This window comes from Mobula birostris, chromosome 6, assembly GCF_030028105.1.
Source record: "Mobula birostris isolate sMobBir1 chromosome 6, sMobBir1.hap1, whole genome shotgun sequence".
Classification (NCBI taxonomy): domain Eukaryota; kingdom Metazoa; phylum Chordata; class Chondrichthyes; order Myliobatiformes; family Myliobatidae; genus Mobula; species Mobula birostris.
In genome coordinates, this window is record NC_092375.1 from 47,083,084 (window position 1) to 47,101,084 (window position 18,001).

The following is an 18,001-nucleotide window of genomic DNA, read 5'->3' on the forward strand; positions in this document are numbered from 1 at the left end:
GAGCAGAGGAGACCGATTAGTGGTCCAACGGTCAAGAAGGCAGACCAGCAGGCGTTGGTGGAGCACTAAGAGCACGCCAAGGCACTTAGATGTCCTGGTCATCCACCGCAAGAGGTCTCGTAGAATGACACAAGAGGTACTGCAGACGCTGGAACTCTACAGCAATACACACAACGTGCTGGAGGAGCTCAGCAGGGCAGGCAGGATAGGAATACACCGTTGATGCATTCCTGCCAAGACCCTTCACCAGGACTATTAAGCACTATGGCCTGATTCAAAAAAAAGATTCAAAGGATCAAAAAGCTTTATTGTCATTCGCAGGGCAGAATGAGACAGCGTTTCCCAGGAGCAGTGCAATCATAACATAACAAACGCAACACTAAATAATAAACATAACAATAAATAGTAAAACACAACAGCCACATGTCAGTTAAAATCAAATTATAAGTGCCCAGTGCAAGTTAAAAGTGTCCAAAGCAGAGTCAGGTAGAGCAGCTATTTAGCAGTCTGACTGCCTGTGGGAGGAAGCTGTTTAGTAGCCGAAACGTAAGACTGTTTATCCCCATTATGGGGTGGAGTCGGTGGCTCACCTCTTTGCACACTGTGGGTTCGCAAAGAAGGTGTGGAAGAGAATGGAAGGGACAGTACTAAGATTCATGCCCAGCAGCTGCGTTACCGAGGACTCCGTGATCTACGGGCTGTTCCCGGGGACGCACACGGAGACCAACATCCGGTGCTGCTGGCAGATCATCAATTCGGTGAAAGACGCTCTTTGGTCGGCCCGAAACTTGATGGTCTGCCAGCTGACGGAGATGTCCGTGACTGAATGCTGCCGACTGGCACACTCTCGTCTACAGGAGTACGTTCTGAGGGATGCACTCAAACTTGGTGCAGCCACCGCGAAGGCCCGGTGGGGAAGGACCACAGTTTAACGTTCATCACCCGTAGGAGGGGGAGAGGTTGGGTGGGGAGACCTACCCTCATCAGCGGTGTGGACAGATAATCAACATGGTGCCCAAGGAGTGGGTGGAATTGTTAATTTGGGAAAGTATTAGAGCCATTGCCTGCCTTTATTGTTGAAAATTTTGATTGTTATTAAGTCTTAACTCTTGACCAAGAGTTGAGAGTAAACGCATGATTTACTGTAAACATCTTTCATTTGTAAATGAACAGAGTCAACGCAAAATTTTATTGTTAATAACTGTATTGAATAAGGACTCACAGTCAACGAATGGTTTTCTTTTCCTGTATGTAATTATTTTTATTTTGTAATATTTCTGAATAAAGTATTTTTGGAAAAAAAAAGTAAGACTGTTTATCCCCATTCACAGATGTTGCCTGGCCTGTTGAGGTACTCCAGCACACTGTGTGCATTGCTTTATAACCCTATTGCCTAGCTTCTCCCCCATGAATGTGTACTTTTCTTTTTGTGACCAGGGATGGGCCTCACAGCAATTAACAGAATACTTCTGTGAAAGAAAAATACTGACTAGCCATATTAAGTGGGTTGTGATTTTCTCAAAGGAACTTAACAACAGGTGCCTATGGTACCCTTCCTTGGGGCAATGGTGAAAATTTCTTTAAATATAATCATGTGGGAGGAGCTAGGTAGTAAGATATTAGGAATTGCTCTACCAAAGAGTTGAAGACATCATGGGCACTGCCTCCATGGGTCATTATGTTTTTCTGATTACATAACATAGTTCTTGAGCCCCTTTGCACGCCTCATTCATCTGAATGCACCTTAACCATCTGATCTCAATAAATCCAAGACAAACACCTCAAAAGAAGAGCATCTTTCAGTTCTACAAGTTTTGAATAATTTGAAAGTGGCAAAATCTATATCTATGCTGTAGCACCTGCATCCAGATTTTAACTTCCACTAACCAACTCCTCCAAGGAGAACGAATACACACTTAAAAATTAAAATTAAGCTTTAAAGAATTTAAAATAACTAAATTTCAAAGTTGCAAGTGGTCTTTTAAAATATATGGAATTATTAATCTAAGACCAAATAATGTGTGCATCAAGGAAGTAAAACAGAGAACTTCACTGCCTTTCACTTCATCTATAAAAATGCAGGGCCTTTAAAGAAACAGGTTACGTATGAGGCTCGAAGGAACTCAAGACCTGTCAGAGAAAACTCAATATGGTTTACTGAAGTATGCACATCTACAATTAACTTGAAAGTATATAAATTTTTGTACTGTCAAGGTGCTCTTTACTTCTCAAGGTACCTTTTGTATCCACCAGTGAGATGGCAATGAAAATTGACACAAGCAGTTATATAGTTGACTTGCATTAAAAACTTTCCAAAAAGCAACGTCAGTGCTAGTTCATTTAAAACAAGATAGCTTTTAAAGTTATTTATCATATTTGCAAGATATTTAACCTTTGGTCTGGTTGCTTCAAGAAAATCAATAGCTTGGGGAAAATTTGTTTATTCTGCTTTCTCTCTCCCCTCAATCCAACGATTATCCAAAATTCCCCCAGCATTTTGCATGTATTATCCAAATGTGTATTTGATATCACTTGTTTTTAAATTTATTTTTTCCATGCTGTAAACCATCAGTGAGGATTCTTCTGGTTACTGTAAGAACCTTGATGTTCTTTCCTGCATGCACACACCACTGATCCTCTGTAAAGGGCCTTCAAAGTCAGTGAAAGGAAAATACTGCCTAGAATATTAAGTGAGCTGTGATTTTCTCAAAGGAATTGAACAACAGCTATCTGTTGTACCTTCCTTGGGGCAATGGTGAAAATTCATTTAAGTGTGTGGTGAAACCATTTTGTAAACCAACATTCGCGCCCAGGTGCAATTTAAAGGAGGCAACTCACGTAACATTCTCAAAACTAAATCGATATGGTAATAACTACTGACATTGCCTGTGACAACTGCCGTGAAGTGAAAAATTTTGATAGCGCGCATTCTAATTCGTGCAAGGGGTGTAAAGAGAACATACTGAAACATCCAGTTCGTGCTGTCTGAATTGCTAAGTATTTGCATCATTTTCCATATTTCAGGATTGCTACATCTGCGGTATGTAACCCTCCCTTCAGGTTACATAATCCATATCACTTTGTCGAACCCGCTGTGAATTTTCCCCCTATTACTTTCACGATACATGGGAGCACTTGAACGTGGCGCGGGATGCTCCCGGGATGTTGAAAAGTGCTTTAGCTTGTTTCTGATTTACATTCATGACCTTGGTGGACCTTCATGACCATCAGTGCACGCTATGTGTTCAGTCAACATGACCTTGCATAAAGCAGGGAAGCTCCCACACATTATACCATCTAAACATGCATCCTCGATAGTTAGCGCAAATCCCCGGGGCCCTGAGCCGGCATCAGTCATCATCACACGTGTATAGAGAGTGCAACTCCGAACCCAAGACTCTAGAGAACCCCAAGCTCAATGAGGGATGACTACAGAAATAACCCCACAGTACATTTCCACACAACATCGGGCGTGTTCCCCTCACGCTCCACTCGCCTGTTCTTCTGTTAGATTTTTATCCGGTCCCAAAAGGTACGGGGTGAAGAAGGGTTCGAAGGGCCGCACGTTGGAAAAGAAGCCGCAGAAACAGAGGAGCACGGTGGGGTAGAGCCAGCTGCCGTGGGCCGCTGCCTCACGTTTCGCCGCGCCGCTGCTGTCCGTCACCCTGGAGCCGGCAGGCGCGCTCAGCCCCGGCCACCGGTCAGCCAGTCCGCAACCCCTGCACGAAGGCTCCATCGAGGCGCTCGCCCATCAGATAAACATGCCGCGTTGAAGCTGTCGGCCCTAAAGACACCTCAGACAAGACCCGCGGCCCCGCAGTGCGCTCATCCCACCCGGGATCGGGCGGGACCGGGCCGGCGCAAGGACTAACTGCCGGCTAACCGCCGTCACGGAGAGCGACAAATCGCGGAGCAGCGCTGAGGAGGTGTGACGGGACGTCATCTGACAGCGACGAGCCGGAGGGAGGTGGCCGAGTTTCGGGCGGCGGACGCTGCTCCCCAGTGTAAGCGCTGGGCTGCGAGCACCAAGCCTCCCCGATCAGTCCCGCCGGCTACTGTTGGCGTCAAGCTGCACGAATTTGAACCAACTTATTGACGCTTTTTGTATTGTAAAGCATAACCGACCGTAAGAGGCAATCTGATTCTCTCTCCCAATTACAAGAGCATAAGGCGCTTAGAATAAACATGGTTGCACTTAAAAGTTTACCCGTGTGCATGTAAAAGAAGTTTACTTATAAACGGATGACTCGGCCGAACGTAGCAATTCTGATCTCGGTTTTTTTGGGGTGAAACAGGAGGCGTTTAATGTCACAGCAGCTAATAGAATTCGGACACACGTGGGGTGATTATGTTTGGTAGGAAGGATGAATGGCGGTTGTATAGAAACTATTCTAGAACGAATGCAGAAACAGGGACCTGAGGGTATGTGTGTATAAATCATCGAAACTGGCAGGGCAGGTTGAGAAAGTACAGTATGTTAAAAATGCATATATGTATGTAGCTTTGAGTATATATCACAGATCCAACCTCAACTGAATTTGCATAACCCCATTTGCTGTGAGAGCCCACTGCAATTTGCCTATCGCCATAATAAGTCTACAGCAGACGCGATCTCAATAGCTCTCCACGCTGCCTTAGACAATACAAATACCAACGCCAGGATGCTGTTTATTGACTATAGCTCAGCATTTAATAACGTCATTTCTACAGTCCTGATTGAAAAGCTCCAGAATCTAGACCTCCGTAAGTCCTGTGCAACTGGATCCTCGACTTCCTAACCGGAAAACCACAATCTGTACGGATAGGAAATAGCATCTCCACCTCGCTGATGATCAACGCTGGTATTTCACAGGGATGTGTGCTTAGCCCACTGCTCTACTCTCTCTACATCCATGTCTGTGTGGCTAGGCACAGCCCAAATGCCTGTAAATTTGTTGTTACAATCTTTGCTGGCAGAATCTCAGATGGTGACGAAAAGCGTACAGGAGCGAGATATACCAGTTAGTTGAGTGGTGTCGCAGCAACAATCTTACACTCAACGTCAGCAAGACCAAAGACCAGGAAGGGTAAGGTGAGGTGTTATATACCCCTAGGGTTAATTTTTTTATGTGGACTGTCACTTTAAGATGCCCAAATAATGAGACTGACTTTTGGATTTCTACTGACTACAAACTTGCTTGGTTACTATGGTGAGAGAGGTGGAGAGATGCACAATCGATTGCTTATACAAGTTCACAGCTTGTTTTGGATAAGCAAGGTCAGATGATCCTCTTACACACACATAGATAGACATGCTCAGAGTCAGGATGGTTTCAATCAATGAAAGACACCAGTGAGTGAAGTTGTTGGTTTAACCTTTCAGTAGCCCAAAAGGGGTGAGTTGAGATCGATCCAGAGTACTGATAAACGACTCTCACAATGTACTGCAACTAGAAGTTTGCAGAGAAAGAGGAGGGGCATGAAAGGTTTGACACAGAAGAAACCTAGTGATAAAGAGATCACTGTTTGGACTCTCTTCTAAGTAGCCCGTAAGGGTGAGTTTGATTCCATTCGAATACGAAAGTGTGACTGTCACTTAGTTAATCCACAGGAGTGGTTCTCTGGTGAGGGGAAAACCTTTGTTTACCCTTTGTCTGGGTGTGGTAGTTCACTGAAGAAAGGCACCCCTGTGGCAAATCACTTGGAGTTATTTCGTATGTCGTGGAACTGGATAAGTGGCTATCACATTGTGTGTTTGGGGTATCCATGTGGAATCTACCGGTGTGTCGACCCTTGCCTGGGTGGTGGTTCCCTTGAAGAGGGTCCCCTTTGTGATAAGCTACTGTTGGTGATACTTCGTGTGAGCATTTGCAGGACATCGGGAAAATGGACGACACCTGTTGATTTTCCCCTATCGTGGATCTCGCCCTGGATTACAAATATCTCCCTCATAACAACAATAACAACTGTGCATTTGAACTGAACTTTCTTACATACCATGGTAAGACTGTAACACTTGCCACCTGAGCTTGAATAAGTTTGGGAACTTTATCTAGACACCTATATATACATAACACCGTTAACTCTTGATTTACCTGGTTTAAGTTACGATATTTAGTAGTTGCTAAGAAAATAGTGCTTGTTAACAGCAAAACCAGACTCCAGATGTGTTCTATTGCTGCAGATACTTTTACAGGGTTGCGTGTACATAACAGAGGGAACACAGATCAATCTTCTTAGAGGGAACAAAAGTGAAGAGAGTGAGCAGTTTCAAGTTCCTGGGTGTCAATATCTCTGAGGACCTAACCTGTACGCAACATATATACGCAACATACGCAACAGCTATAAAGAGGCAAGACAGCTGCTATATTTCATTAGGAGTTTGAGATTTGGTTTGTCAACTAATTCACTCAAAAACTTGTACAAATGTACCGTGAAGCGTATTCTGACTGGCGGCATCACCGTCTGGTAAGAGGGGGAGGGGCTACCATACAAGGTGGAAATGAACAGCAGTAAATTTTGCAGTAAATTGTAGAATTAGTCAGCTCCATCATGAGTACTGGCCTCTCTAATATCTGAGACATCTTCAAGGAGCGGTGCTTTAAAAACGTGGCGTCCATCATGAAGGATTCCCACCACCCAGGACGTGCCCTCTTCAGGAAGGAGGTACAGAAGCCTGAAGACACACACTCAGCGATCCGGGAACAGCGTCGTCCCCTCTGATTTCTAAATGGTCATTGAATGCATGAAACACACACAAAATGCTGGAGGAACTCAGCAGGCCAGGCAGTATCTATGTAACAGTTGACGTTTCGGGCCGAAAACCCTTCGGCAGGATTGAACTCATGAACACTACCACACTACTCTTTTATTTCTGTTTCTGTGCTACTTACTTAACTGAACTATTTAACTTTCCACAGGCACACATAATTTATATGTATATATTGATCATGTATTTCATTGTACTGCTGCCATAAAGTTAACAAATTTCACAAACTGTGCCAGTGATAGTAAGCCTGATTCTGATTATGGTCACCGTGTTACAGGAAGGATATGTGGTGTTCAGGTTCAGATAAGATTTAATGAGGGATTAGGATGGGAAGATAGATTAGAGAGGCTAAACCTGTTTTCTTTAAGGAAGGCTGAGGTAACGTCTGAACACAGGGTGTGGTGAGAATCTGTTACCTTCAAGGTGTGTGGGGGAGGGTAGGTTTAAGGATCAGAAATCAAATATATATAAAAAAAGGAGATTACAATTAAGGAAAATCCAGTAACATGGTGTATTTGAAATATTGAATGTGAGGGTATTGTTTGTGGATGTGGTAGAGGTGGGCAGTGGCATATCTAAGGTATGGCAGGTATGGCACGTACCCTGGGCGCCACATGAAGTGGGGGGCGCCACTGAGCAGTTTCTACTAAAGTCAGACAAGCCAACCTGGGATAGTGAAAAAAGAATTTTCTTCAGATGTATGATCTGTCTTTGATTATCATGGACGAGAAGCACTAGGATGGCCTTATTTCAGAGCATTGTGTAAGAAGACCATGAAACGTTTCTTCATGAAGAAGAAGGAAAGTGGAGCTGAAGGATGGAAGAGACGAAAGTTGGAGGCGGAGGTTACAGATTCCTCGATTTCATTTGTTCACTGTGAAACAACGTCAGACACGAATGGTAGATTTCTGTTAATTACTGGTTTACTTTATAACCAAAAAGTTGTTATAGTTAATATCGATTGTTACGTACCCCGTAACTGGGTTGCCAAACCAGCAGAAATGGACCACTTAGTTGGAGTCTGGTTCAACAGAAACTAATACAGTTTTATTAAAGAAATAAGTAACACAGTACTCTAATCATAAGGATATAAATGCAACAGGTTAGCAATGATAAAACACGTAAACAGAACTAGGTTAATAGAAATCAATCAAGCTCTATTGCAGTCTAGGGGTAAAATGATCAGTCTCAAGTGACGCAGAGTTCAGTTCAGCTTAGTACAGTACGCAGTAATCGCTGTTATGTCGTTGGAGAGAGAGATAGAGATAGAGATACGCAAATCTGATTCAGCAGACCTTTCGGGCAGACCCTTTTTTATGTCTTCTGTGGTCACCAACTGTGACCCCTCCGCTCCGGATACGACCGTTCCTCCGCAGTGAACCCGGCACCCAGGCAAGGGCGGACACACACACCAGGTTCCCGCCGATCATCCCTTTTCACCCTGTCGGTCTATGGTCGATTCCCTCGAACCAGACCTCCAACTCCCACCAATTTGTGGGGGCACACCACTCTTCCAGGGTCTCATTATCTCGTGATCTTGTGGTGTCTGTCGTGCCTTAAACCTGTTCTTTTTATCCCCCTGCTGGGGTATCGCCTGTCCATCAAACTTCAAACAGTTCAGGTTCAAAGCAACCGGTCTGTCAATATTCTGAAATGTGTTTCTTTCTCGTTAATCTCTCTCTTCTGTCTTATTAGCATTTTGAATGTTTCTCCATTGTCTCTGTTATCTCTCTCATCAGCATCAATCTTCTGATAACTTGGTTTGTCGTCACACTATGCATCAAATACTGATTATCCTGAATTCTTTAAGTATTTGTTTGCATCTTTTCCTAATTTAAATGAATATACATTGATAATGGGCAGAGATTTTAACTGTTGCCTGAATTCCTTGATGGACAGGTCTGCAGCCAGTCAGGTATTTTCAAACAAATCCGCAATTTTTTTATCAATTCCTTTGTAGTTAACTCTAGAATTTTCGAAGTTTGGAGGTTTTTATATCCTAATGATAAAGAGTTCTCATTCTTTTCTCATGTATATCATAATTACTCCAGAATTGACTACTTTTCCATTGACTTTCGATTAGTTTCATCTGTTACAGCCTGTGAGTACAATGCAATTGCCGTCTCTGATCATGCGCCCCTGAAACTATCAATCAAATTAACTGATGTAACTTTCAGTGCTAGACAAAGGTGGTTCAATTCTACTGTGCTTCAGGACTTAAATTTTGTTAACTTTATTAAAGAACAGATTGCCTTTTTCTTCTCAACTAATTTTACGGAAGAAAGCATATATCCGTGGGCAAATTATTTTATATTCTGCTGGATTGAAAAAAAACGAATTAATAATGAAATACATACATTGGTTGATAAGATTAAAGAAATTGATAAAAAATATTCTGTTGCTCCTAATTTGGAGCTTTACAAAAAGAGAGTTGAACTTCAGATGCAACACAGTTTGTTATTAACATCCCCAATTGAAAATCAATTACTTAAATCTAACAGTCAATTTTATATACTTGGTGATAAGTCGGGTAAATTACTGGCCAACCAACTGGAAGCTGCTTCGGCTAAACGTCAGATCATTAAAATTCGTAAACGGGATGGTACTTTGACCAGTTGATCACAATGAAATTAATAAATCTTTTCAAGAATTCTATACCTCTTTATACCAATCAGAATTTCCTGACGATTCTACCATAATGCATGAATTTTTAAGAAAATTGAACATTCCAAAATTACCACTTAATGAATGTTTAACATCAGATGCACCTATTATGGAAGAAGAAATAAAAAAAGCAATTTCTTTGATGAATTCTGGTAAAACACCTGGCTTAGATGGGTATACAGTAGAATCTTAAAAATCTTTTTCAAGTCTACTTTCTCCTTGGTTATGTAGAATTTTTAAGGATGCCTTATTTGTAGGTAAATTACCACAATCTTTTTATGAAGCACCTATTTCTTTAATTCCTAAAAAAGATAAAGACCCCACTGAATGTGCATCATATAGACCTCCTTCTGTTAAATTTGAAGAAACTTGGAGGCCATTTATTCAACATTTTCATATGATGTAAGTTGACCTTTTCCAAATCCTTTTTAATAACTTTTTGTTTGTGTATAGAGGAGCAGAGTTAATGACAAATAATGATTTTAACTGATGAAATATGGCAGCCCAGTTTCTGTTTTGTTTTTTTTAGTGTAGGGGTAAAAACTTCTTTTTGAATCTTTTTCATGTTCAGTTATTAAGAGATTGGGAGGTTTAAATTAAATATGTTACTCAGAGTCTGTGTCTATATATGTTAATCGTTATTATTGTAATCCCAGTCTCTTGTATCATTGTTACGTTTGTCAATTTGAAACTCAATAAAAAAGATTGAAAAAAAAGTTGGAGGCGGAGGAAGCCAAGAAGTCGAGCAAGTTCTTCATGCAGAGGAGTTGATCTCTGTCAAGAATGGAATATTGAAGTTGAAAGACATCAGAGACAGAGGCTGATGAGAACTTGAGAGACGCTGGGTTAACAGCTAAGGAGGAAATGGAAAGAGTCATGAAGGGAACACTGGACCATCTTTACAGAGAAATGGACGAAAGGTTCGCTTGCTTGCATGACAGTGATGCCAAATTTGGGTTCCTTCTCGATGTCGACGGATTGTGTTACGGCACTGACGGTAACGACCTAAAGAAGTGCGAAAATTTGGGCGTATTGTACAGCTCTGATGTTGATGGACAGCAGCTATATGAAGAAATTTTGGATTGCAGCATGTTGCTATCAAGGTGGGTCTATGTGAAAATATCAGGATCTGAAGAGCTTCTTGAATTTATTGTTCAGTATGGAGATGAACTACAAAAAAATGAAGTATGGAGGAAGAACTACAAAGTTTAATTGATACAGTTGTTGAAGAAAGTGCAAAAATGGTCTATCTATCAATTGCAAAAAGACAATGTATAGTGATATCCAAAAAGAAGGAGAATCCTATCTGCAAGCTGAGAATAAATGGGGAAGACATAAAACAAGTACAGAACTTTTGCTACTTAGGAAGCTGGGTGACATCAGATGGCAGGTGCGACATGGACATCAAAAGAAGAATAGGGATGACAAAAGACACCTTTACAGTAATGAAGAGTATGCTGACTGATACTAAACTAGGCATGACAACCCGCCTCAGACTACTGAAATGTTACGTTTATCCAGTTATGTTATATGGCCATTGCAATAACCAAAAAGTATAGTTCTCTATTTGAAGCAAATTTTATCCCTCTAATTGAAAAGATTAAAAAGAAAATAGAATTTTGGAAGACACTCCCAATTTCTTTAGTGGGTAGAGTAAATGCAGTCAAGATAATCTTTCTTCCCCAACTGCTCTGTCTATTTCAGAACCTGCGCCTCTATCTTTCCAAAACCTTTTTTAAAGAATTAGATTCGATAATTCTGCCTTTTATATGGAATTATAAAGCCTATCGAATTAGGAAAGAACATCTCTGCAAGAATTAAACTAGTGGGGGGCTGGCACTACTCAACTTTATTTGTTATTACTGGGCTGCTAACATTAGCCATATAGCATACTGGATAGATGATACAGTTGTAATTCCCGGATGGTTGGAGATGGAGCGTGAGGATTGTCTACCATATCCCATAGGGGCAATCATTATGTCCCCTATTCGGTTAAATAAAGTCTGTTATAGAGGCAATCCCATTATCCATAGCACCATACAGATGTGGAGACAAATGGGGAAGCATTTGAAACTCAGAACATTATCTTTTCTTGTACCTATATCAGTGAACCCCTCTTTTATCCCCTCATGTATAGATGGGGCCTTTGATGCATGGCGAGAATTAGGGATACGCAGCGTTGGAGACTTATACATACAAGGGATTTTTGCGTCATTTCGGCAGCTCCAGGACAAATTCGGATTGCAAAAGAGTCATTTTTTTCCAGGTATCTCCAGCTAAGACAGTATATAAGATTACATCTTTCTGGTTTTGAGTCAGCAGAACCTGATAAATTAGATACTCATTTAGGATCATGTTTAGGGACAGAACACACCATCGCCTATCTGTATGATGCCATACAAAACAAGTGTCATACAACAGTGGATAATTTTAAAAAAGACTGGGAAAAGGAGTTGGGTACAGAGATAGAGGAGATTATATGGAATGAGGCTTTGGAGTATGTTACCTCCTGTTCCATCAATCCCAGGCATTGTTTAATACAATTTAAAATCCTACATAGACTACATTACTCAAAAGTAAGGATTCATAAAATATTCCCAGAGGTGTCCCCAATGTGTGAGAAATGCAAGTCCTCGGAGGCAAATTTGTTACATAGTTATGCTTTATGTCCCAGGATACAAGAGTACTGGAAGCAAATATTTGAGGTCCTATCGAAGGTACTAAAAGTTCAGATAATACCAGATCCCATATTAATAATTTTTGGAACTTCTGCAAGGTCAAATAAATTCCAGGCTACCCAGCAACTACTCCTGACCTATAGCATACTTAATGGAAAGAAACTCACACTGATGTTCTGGAAAAAGGAGGAAACTCCATCACTCAGACAATGGCTGGCTGCATTAATGGATACTCTGCATCCAGAGGGGATAAGATACGTTATCAAGGACAGACTCAAGGAATTTGAAAAAATCTGGCAACCATTACTGTTGTATTTAGAAAAGACCAACAGCTGAACTAAGTGTGGGGGATGGTAGGACCTAACCAGCACATACAGTGGGGGGGGGGGGGTGAGGGGAAAGGAGACGGGGTGGTAGGGTTTCCTTTGCTTTTTGCTAGTTTACTATACATACATTCATTTGATTTTCATTATGTTGTTATAAGAAAGAGAAGAAAAAAGAAGCATTGTACTTTAGGACATTATCAGCTGTGGTTAAGCTGATGCTGCTTCACAATAAAAACATTTGAAACAGTTATGTTATATGGCTCAGAATGTTGGACAATATCCAGTAACATGAGGAAATGAATTGAAGCAGCAGAGATGTCGTTTTTGAGGAGGATGCAAAGAATATCATGGATGAAATGAATATCTAACGAGGATGTCATGAACAGAGCAAACACAAAAAGAGAAATAATGTATGAGATGAAAAGGCAATGTAACTTCACTGGACATGTGACTTGGAAAGAGGAGTTAGAATGCACGGTAATTATAGGAAAAATTGAAGGGAAGAAAGCAAGAGGAAGACAAAGACAAATGATGATGGAGACAGCAGCCAGAGAACTGGAAATGAATACCAATGAATTGATCCACTTGACCCGAAACAGGAGTGTGTGGGCCATGGCAGTCAAAGCTCAAACTGGGCATGGCACCTGATGATGATGGAGATGAGAGCATCTTCTCCAATCTTTGCATTGCTATTCAGATAATGCTAACCATCACAGTTTCCATCGCCAGCTGTGAGAGACCATTCAGCAAGTTAAAACTAATACTTTCATAGATGAGAGCCTCCATGGGTCAAGCAGACTCTGTGATCTTGCTCTGCTGAGTGTAGAAAGAAGAAACTGAAAAAACTGACTTTGATCACATAGACCAATGAAAGCAAGGAAGGTGCAGTTATAATTTTCATGTAGTGCCATAATTTGTTAATTAAACTATTAACGAGCTTGACTTGTATTTTTGAGCTGATATTATGGTAAAGTTATCTCAAAGATGGGTGTCAGATGTTTGGACAGGGGTGCAATTTCAGTGCCTGCCATAGGTGTTATTTTCCGTAGATACACCCCTGGAGGTGGATTGTATTGTAACTTTGAGAGGGATATATATGGAGAGAAAAGGCTACAGAGAAGGAGCCAGTAAATGGAACTAGTGAGTTCCTCTGATAGAGAACCGTGAAGGACATGATAGACTGAAAGGCCTCCAGTGCTGCAACAATATACCAGAATTGAATAGATAAAGGAGAAAACAGTAAAGGCTTAGCTCCGCTATAATCAGGTGCTGGAAATCTGAAATAAAAGCAGAAAATACTATAAATACTCACTAGTCATACAGTATCTGGAAAGGGAAAGAGAATTAACGTTTAGATCTGTTTCTTCCCACCTACATTTGTGACAGTTAACATACTCTCAACCACTTCAACAACATTCAGTTACCTGGCCAGCCCTGAACACCTCATTTTCACCACAGACATCCAATCCCTGCTCACTTCTATGCCCCAGCAGGAAGGCTTAAATGCTCTGTTTCTTTCTTGATAACAGACCCAGAAAATGTCCCCTCCAATATCATCCTCCTTTGCCAGAACTACGAGTAAACTTCCAACTTCCATTTCAGCTTCTTCCACTTTCTCCAGAAGAAAGGTAGACATGGACATTCATAGAGCACTACAGCACAGAAACAGACCCTTTGGTTCATGTAAACTGTTATTTTTACATAGCCCCATTGACCCACACCTGGGCCAAAGCACTCCATACACCTCCCATCCATGTACTTATAAAAAACTTCTCTTAAATGTTGCAATCCAGCCTGTATCCACCATTTCCACTGGCAGCTCCTTCCACACTTGAATCACCATCTAGGTGAAGAAGTTCCTCCTCACGTTCCCCTTACATATTTTATATTTCACTCATAACCCATGACCTCTAGTTCAGGTCTCACCCAACCTCAGTGGAAAAAAATCTATTTGCATTTATCCTATCTAAACCCCTCAACTTTGTATATCAAATCTTTCCTCATTCTCCTTGACACCAGGAAGTAAAGTCCTACTCTGACAAATAAACTCTTCTCAGGCTTTCAGCCGGGTACAGTTAACGATTATAACCAATGTTTCGATGACCAACTCTGCCATCTTCATTAAGGATGATACTTGCTCATGTATAGTCCGGAGGCATTTATACCCCCCACCAAGTCCATCCCTCCTGATTGATGAGTCTTCATCCAATCAGGTTTTTGCTCTCCCACCTTGTTTACAATCGAATTCCAGTTCTTACTTTGAGCGAGACCTTCATCATTGTTAAATTTCATTTCCCCTAGTTTTATGTCAATGACTTCCTTACTTCCTTTACCAGGCAATAGCAGAACATTGCATTTACAATGACCATAGAATTGACTTCAATGGCACAAAACTACTGTACCGTGCCAGTGGCTTTTGGGACCTTCCTCACTGTCTGCTACACCCCCAATCTTGGTATCATCCACAAATTTGTTGATCCAGTTTACCACATTATCATTCGGATTGTTAATACAGATGACAAACAACAATGGACCCAGCACTGATCCCTGAGGCACACCACTCGGCACAGGCCTCTAAGATTGGTTAGACATGATCTACCACACACAAAGCCACATTGACTATTCTTAATTAGGCCCTGTTTATCTAACGCATACATAGCTGATCACGTAGAATATATTCCAATAATTTGCACATTGATGTCATCTGGCTCACCAGCTTATGGGTCCAAGCTGTGCCTGCCTTTTTGTTGGCTAGGTGGAACAGTCCATGTTCAAAACCTACACAGGTAATGCTCCCCAACTCTTTTGTGACACTTGGTGACCTGATTGGTGCTGCTTCCTGCACCCATGTAAAGCTTGTCAATTTTATCAACTTCGCCACCTGCCCTCAAGTTCCTTTGATCCACCTCTGACACCGCCCCTTTCTTGATCTGAACCCACCTCCAGAGACAGGTTTTCCACCAACATCTCTTACAAATCCACTGATTTCCTCAGCTACCTTGATTATATTGCTTCCCATGATGTTGCTTGCGAGGATACTATTCCCTTTTTTCAGTTCCTCCGTCTCTACTGCGTCTGTTCTGAGGGTGACACTTTCTATTCCAGGATGTCCTGCTTTATCAGAAATTAGGGGTTCCCTTTCACTGCTATTAATGCAGCCCTCACTCACATCTCCTCCATTTCCCACACATCTGCCCTCATCCCATCCCATCCCCCCATAGCAAAGGTTCTTTTCCACAACCTCTAAATCTAATATAACATACTCTACAATTTCTGTTATCTCCAATGAGATCTCACCACCAGTCACATCTTCTCTTCCCCTCCTTTCTCCGCTTTCTGCAGGTATCGCTCTCTCCATGAGTCCCTCGTCCTCTAAACCCTCCCCACTGATCTCCCACCAGACACTTGTCACTGTAATCATTCTAAATGTTCTACCTGCCCCTACCACCCATTCAGGGCCTTCAGCAGTATTTAGGTGAGGCAGTAAATCCATGTGAATCCATCTTTGTCATTTCTTTGCATCCAGTGCTCCCGATGTGGCTTCCTCTACATTGGTGAGACCCAACTCAGATTGGGAGATCGCTTCATAGGGAAAGTTCACTCAATCTGCCATAACAGCCAGGATCTCCTTGTGGCCAACCATTCTAATTCCACTTCCATTTAATGCTGTAAGTTAGAGAATTCAATTTCAATGCCATCAGGTTGGAGGCTCTCTTATGCATATTTAGTTCATATCCACATTCACAAAATGACAATATTATAGTGCAACAGTCATATTCTCCTTTGATCATATATGGATAGTAATGCCTTCTTTATATTCCTAATAATAATTCACCAAATATTTACCTTTAAAGCCTATTTTATTCACAACATATGTATTTATAATTCCAGGAATATAATTTACCTTTATACAAAAATAATCAAGTACACTTCTTCTTCTTCATGTGCCTTGTGCGTTACACACTTGGGCGATCATGGCTCTCCACATCGAATGATCCGTCGCAGCATCAATGATATCTTGCACACTTAGATCTGTTAGTTCTTTCACAGTGTACGTATATTTTCTTCTTTACCTTCCTCTACCGCATTTCCCAAGCATACGGCCTTGTAATGTAAGGCATTCTATTTCTCCCTTTCTGATGACATGGCCCAGGAATTTAAGTTTCCTCTCATTTAATGTTCTCATTAAAGATCCTTTTGTATGGGCACGCTGGAGTACTGTCTCATTAGTTACCCTATCTCTACATGATATTTTCAGCATTCTTCTAAGAAACCACATTTCTGTTGCTTCTAAGTTTCTTTGGAGTTCTGGTGTTATAGTCCATGTTTCAGAAGCATACAGCAAGATTGGCCAGATGTAACATTTTAGTAGCCTAAGCCTTGTTGTCATAGAAGTGTGTCTGTTGGTAAAAATGGGTTTCATTCTTTGGAAGTTGGTTTTGGCAATGGCAATTCTTTTTATTTCTACTTTACTTCTAGCATCTTGTGATATAAAACTACCAAGGTAATTAAAGCTGGTCTTTTGTTCAATCTCTTGGTTACCGATATACAATTGGCAGTTGAGAGTATCCTGCTGTTTTGATATTACCATACATTTCGGTGTTTTTTTTTACAGTTGATGGTTAGACCAAAATCTGCACTTGGTTGTACTACTTTGTCCAGGAGGATTTGTAGGTCTTCTGCAGAACTTGCTATTAGGGTGGTAAATCATCTGCATATCTTATATTGTTGATGTTAACACTTCTAATTTTTATCCCATCTAGGTCTTCAATTTCTCTGAGAACCATTTCATAGAAACATAGAAAATAGGTGCAGGAATAAGCCACTCAGCCCTTCGAGCCTGCACAGCCATTCAGTATGATCATGGCTGATCATCCAACTCAGAACCCTGTACCAGCCTTCCCCCCATACCCCCTGATTCCTTTAGCCACAAGGGCCATATCTATATATTTCTATATATCTATATATATAAATATATATATCTATATATTTCGCTATAGATAGTAAATAATTCTGGTGAGGCAATGCATCCCTGTCTAACTCCTCTTTAAATTTTAGTCCAACTGCTTATATTATCATCAATTTTTTACCACCGCTGTTTGATTCCAATATAAATTTTGAAGCAGATTCTAATGTAAATTTTGTTGAGAATTGTTCTGAGTCGAATTAAAAATAAGTTAAGGCCAAAAATTTCTAAACTGCAATATGGGTTTTATTGAGGATAGAGGAACTAGGAACGCAATTTTCATACTACGAATGCTTTCAGAAAGGGCAATTGAATATCAAAATGATGTCTTTTTATGTTTTATTGATTTCACTAAAGCATTTGACAAAGTGCAACATAAAAAATTATTTCAAATTCTCGCTAAACTAAACATAGATGAAAGGGACCAACAACTGCTTCAAAATTTATATTATATTGGAATCAAATACACTATACTCCCTCTAATATGATATTACCAATCATTCCCCAGATCCTCCCTCTCATTTCATTCTTCTCCTCCCAAGCTAATCATATCTGTTCTTTCTTGCATTATTTACAATCAGCATCAGATATATTATAAACAAATGAAAATTTACTCGAA

The 18,001-nt window shown here is 40.9% G+C and overlaps 1 protein-coding gene across 3 annotated transcripts in view; it reads right to left on the minus strand.

Annotated features, from left to right (window-relative positions):
• The window catches only part of LOC140199022 (thiamine transporter 1-like), a 28,260-nt gene extending 24,365 nt beyond the window's left edge, over nucleotides 1–3,895 (minus strand). For all 3 annotated transcript variants that reach the window (XM_072260421.1, XM_072260423.1, XM_072260422.1), the window contains exon 1: nucleotides 3,497–3,895. In XM_072260421.1, the coding sequence (XP_072116522.1) occupies nucleotides 3,497–3,736 (240 nt within the window). In that variant the 5' untranslated portion in view covers nucleotides 3,737–3,895. The remainder of the gene's footprint in view (nucleotides 1–3,496) is intronic.
• Nucleotides 3,896–18,001: the final 14,106 nt, after the last annotated feature.